Source organism: Solanum lycopersicum, chromosome 12 (assembly GCF_036512215.1).
Source record: "Solanum lycopersicum chromosome 12, SLM_r2.1".
Classification (NCBI taxonomy): domain Eukaryota; kingdom Viridiplantae; phylum Streptophyta; class Magnoliopsida; order Solanales; family Solanaceae; genus Solanum; species Solanum lycopersicum.
The window spans coordinates 22,407,339-22,412,056 of NC_090811.1; the positions used below are offsets into that span (position 1 = coordinate 22,407,339).

The following is a 4,718-nucleotide window of genomic DNA, read 5'->3' on the forward strand; positions in this document are numbered from 1 at the left end:
CATAGACTTTGAGGAAAGACTAGTGTAGAAATAGGAATCTAAGGTTTCAAAAAATGTAACAAAATAATTAGGAGACAATATAGTAACAAAATAATTCGGTAAGCTAGTTCAGTTTAGTAGTTTTTGAGGCAAATTTATAGTTTTGTTTTATTAAAAAATTAAAAAATCGATTTCTGATTTAGGAAATAAAACATAAGTTACTTTATGTTAAAACATGTCTTATCTAACATTTTTTTATCATGGTATACCTATGGGTACAACCATACAAGGAAAGAAAGAGAGATTAGTCACAAAAAAGTTAAAAAAACGGTCACCTTTCGTTGTGTATATATAAATATCTCATTCAAAAATCACAAACAATTTTACAGTTCAAGTCTCAATCAATTACAAACAAATGAAGGAAAATAAAAAGTATGAAGGGTATATGGAACTATGAGAAGATACATATCTATTATCCCTTCTCTATACAATTAATATTTGGTCTTGATGACATACAAACCAAATGCAATTGTTAATAATGAAATGAATATATTGTATTTTGTTTTCACACGCTGGATGACAAATTAGCAGTTATATCGTCAATGTCTTGTAGTTTATTATGAGTCAAATCCTTGCAACTAGCACACTTGACTGGAATTTTACAGTCTTCCTTTTCACAAATATCACTTAACGCTTGCTCAACATGCCATGTCAAAACAATGTCCTTTAAGTTTGGTTTCACCTCCTCCTCCAAAAACTTTGTATACTCTTGTGAATCCCCTGAGATTTTTGAAAACTTAACCACAGCCACTTCCGGAGCCACTTTGAACACCTCGATGTTCACCAATAAACGTGCTTTTGGCCTACTATCACAAGAACCTTGCAGCCTCAATGTTGATCCATTAACCCTTGCAACTTTAAAATTCAATTTCCTAGCCAACAATTGAATCTTGGCCATGATGATTGTGGCTGAACACCTCGATGTGAAAATGGACTCTGTTTTTTTCTTGTTCTCAAACAAGCTTGATAAATTCGCACCAGCTGACATAGATGAGATCAATTCAAAAGCATTCAATAACGCTGGTGAAGAGGGTGATTTTATCATCCCTCCATGTTTTAAGTTTTCGTCAGATCTTCCAAATTTATCTAACATAGATATTGTATCGTGTTCATGATCAATTAATAATGATGATGATGAAATATTTCCATTATAAATTGGCATTTTAAAATCTTTTATAAACCAACGGTTTTTCATTATTCCAGCTATACTTATCCTTTTTTGTGGATTAGGGATTAATATTTGTGATATTAAACGCTTTGCTTCTGTTGATAACCAAGGGGGGAATCTATATTCTGCTTTAAAAATCTTTCTATACAGATTCACAAGATTACCATCTTGAAAAGGTAAACACCCTGCTAGAAGAACATATAATACGACTCCGCAGGACCAAAGATCAGCCTTGCCACCATTATAACCTTTATTTCGTATTATTTCAGGTGCAATATAGGCTGGAGTTCCACACTGAGTGTATAGAAGACCATCATTCAGCAATTGCTCTGGCAAAGCCGATAGACCGAAATCTGTTACCTTTAAATTCTCATTTTCATCAAGTAGGAGATTTTCTGGTTTTACATCACGATGAGAAACACCACAACTGTGGCAAAATTCAAGAGCACTTATTAACTGCTGAAAATATTTTCGAGCTATGTCTTCTTTAAGCCTCCCTTTTGCTACTTTTGCAAAGAGTTCACCACCTTTAACGTATTCCATGACAATGAAGATCTTTGTTTTCGTTGCCATGACTTCTTTGAGTTCAACAATGTTAGGGTGTCGAACAAGGCGCATAACTGATATTTCCCTCTTGATTTGCTCCATCATTGCTTGAGATTTCACAATCTCTTTCTTGATCACTTTGATAGCAACATTTTCACCAGTGACAAGGTTGGTTGCATGGAAGACTTTAGCAAACGTTCCTTTGCCTAATTGTCTCCCAGTTTCATATTTACCAAACAATATTTTCTTCTCCATGATGATTTTGAACTACTACACAATTTGCAGAATCAATTCCTTGCGCAGTTTGTTATGAGAAAAACAAGTTGTTATTGGAAGCTGAAGCTGATGATGATCAAAGTATTGATGGATTCGAGAGCTGAGATTAGGATATGTAAAGCACATTGATCAGAAAAAGAAGATTACTATAATTTTGTTGAAATTAGTAAAATAGCCTTTGGACAAAGGCTAAAGACAAATGGAAATGAATTAGTTCTTTAGTTACTGTTATATGTAAATATCTATATATTAAGGAATTAATGTTTGATAAAGACCATTTCAAAATTTTCTAAACATACTGCGCGTGCTGTAGTGCATCTGCATCTTCAATGCTGTGCTGTTTTTCAAAAGTCAGACTCAATTATTCTTTTTAATTATGATACACTACTACGTGAGCACCTGTCACTATACTTTTTTTTTTGGTAAATAAAGAATAAGTCCCCTTCCTTAGTGTTTTATCTAGATTTTAATCTAAAATTGATATCTAACGAACTCTCAATATTCAATAGCTTAATAAATAATGTTGTGTGCGATTGTTTGTAATGTTACTATAACTATACTCAGAATCGGAGTTAGGTTGAATTTATGAGTTCGAACAAATTAAATATTTTTTTTTTGTATATTTGATATTTGTTCTAGAAAATTAATTAAATATTTATACATATTAATTTGTGAACTTCTAACAAAATAGATTGACGATTTTTAACGAAATTTAGAAGCCAAAACTCTAAATGCACTCTTCGCGTACAGGGGAATATCAAAAGAATATTGTGATGGAGGTGATTTTTCTCTTTTGTGGAGTGTAGCCAAATATTTGTTCTTTTGCCATTTGTCAATCAACCTGTGACCAGGCAGTTGTGTACCAAAAATAAAAAGAACAAGTTATTTACTAGATCTGTTTGAACAAGCGTACTGTATAGGAATTAAAGAAATGATTTTCTATGTTTGACAATATCAATTTTATTAAGGATAAGAAAATGACATAATTCATAAAAGAAGGCTATTGACATAGATAAAGATAAGGACATGAATCATGATGATAAAGATGACGCGGCTCCTACTCTGCAACAGGAAAATTATATCCTAGTCATGAAATTAAATAATTACAACATTTAGGCACGTAATAATTAAGCAAAACCTGTATCAATTGTAAAAAATCTTTCCTTAACTACATTGGTAATATGTTGTAGGCCACTACTCTTAAATATTTTATATTTCATACAATTGTTGTTGACTATCATAACTTCATATTGCTATTTCACGCTTACTTGAATTTATACATACTAGTGGGTGTGTGCATGTTTTTAATCGACGAATGACAAAATTTTCTTTTTTATTTTTATTGGTCGGAAGTAAATACTACACTAGTTTAGTACATGTTGAAAATATATACACAAATCACAAGCATTAACAGCTATAACTAAATTGGTAGAGCACACGCACGTCAATATTTTCTACGGGAATTCATCATACTATAAGAAAAAATGATGTGCATGGTTGAGAAATTGATGTTTTACTCCTTAACTCCCAATATGTATTTAAAACCCACAACCCACAATACGCAATTAATAAATCATCAACGTGAAATCAAGACTTCATCATATTACTTTCTTCATGGTAATGTTAGGTTCAACAAAAGATATTGAAGTATTCACTGATGAATTTTCCCTTCCTTTATCTCACTCACTTGATCTCCTTCCGTTGTCACTTTAACAACTTAATTATTTCTGTATGTCCAATTAGTTAAGTCGAAATCTACCAAACTATTTAGTTTTGAAAATCGGCATCCTACAAGTCATATAAACCTTAAAGTTTACAACCAAGATTTTCTTCTCTATATATTTAGTTACTATCAACCGACCCTATATCACTACTATAACATCCCTATTTTTCAAATGCCCATTTTGAAAAAAAATGTTTTTCTAATTAGACTGACATTTTAAATGAATTATTTTTGTAAATCAGCGTTGTCATTTGAAATTGAGTTTTCGTCATTTCAGATTGTCTAATTAAATCTCTAATACAAAGAAAAATTGAGTCTTTATCTGAAACTAACTGTAAACCTTTTACAAAGAATTGAAGAGAAGAGAAGCTCCATTGATTTGAACTCAAAGACTAAGTAATACATCAGGATCATCTATTTATAGTTCTCAATCACGAACTTTTTAACTAATCCAATAACGAACTTTTTGATAGTTTATTATAACCGACTAGTTACAATGACAATACTGCCCTTAACCACTTTTAACTGTCTAACTTACCTACACTCTGCTACAATTGATCATATCTCGTTACTCCCCTTCAAGCTGAGAGGGGCAAAAATATCTAGCACACCAAGCTTGGACAACAAATATTCATGTTGTAGTTTACAGAACACTTTTGTCAAGACATCTGCAGGTTGTTCTTGTGTAGGAATACAGTTGATTAGGATCATGTTAGGACCGAAATAATTAGGTGTAATGCGGAAGCTAGAAAAGTTAATCTCGAAAGACTACAAGTAAGAAAACAAACGAAAAACAAAAATAAAACACCAAAAGACACAAAGATTTAACATGGTTTGGTCAATCACATATGTTCACAAAAGCGATAAGCAATCCACTATAAATATGAGAGTACAAAATATAGAGAGAAACAATATCAACCAATTCACTCGGAATACATGAGAGATTCACACAAGTGATAACATATC

The 4,718-nt window shown here is 31.8% G+C and overlaps 1 protein-coding gene across 1 annotated transcript; it reads right to left on the reverse strand.

Moving 5' to 3' along the window:
* Nucleotides 1–298: 298 nt before the first annotated feature.
* On the reverse strand, nt 299–2,259 carry LOC101262397 (CBL-interacting serine/threonine-protein kinase 5-like). The gene has a single exon (XM_004252646.5). The coding sequence runs from the start codon at nt 2,006–2,008 to the stop codon at nt 545–547; it is 1,464 nt and encodes a 487-aa protein (XP_004252694.1). The 5' UTR covers nt 2,009–2,259; the 3' UTR covers nt 299–544.
* Nucleotides 2,260–4,718: the final 2,459 nt, after the last annotated feature.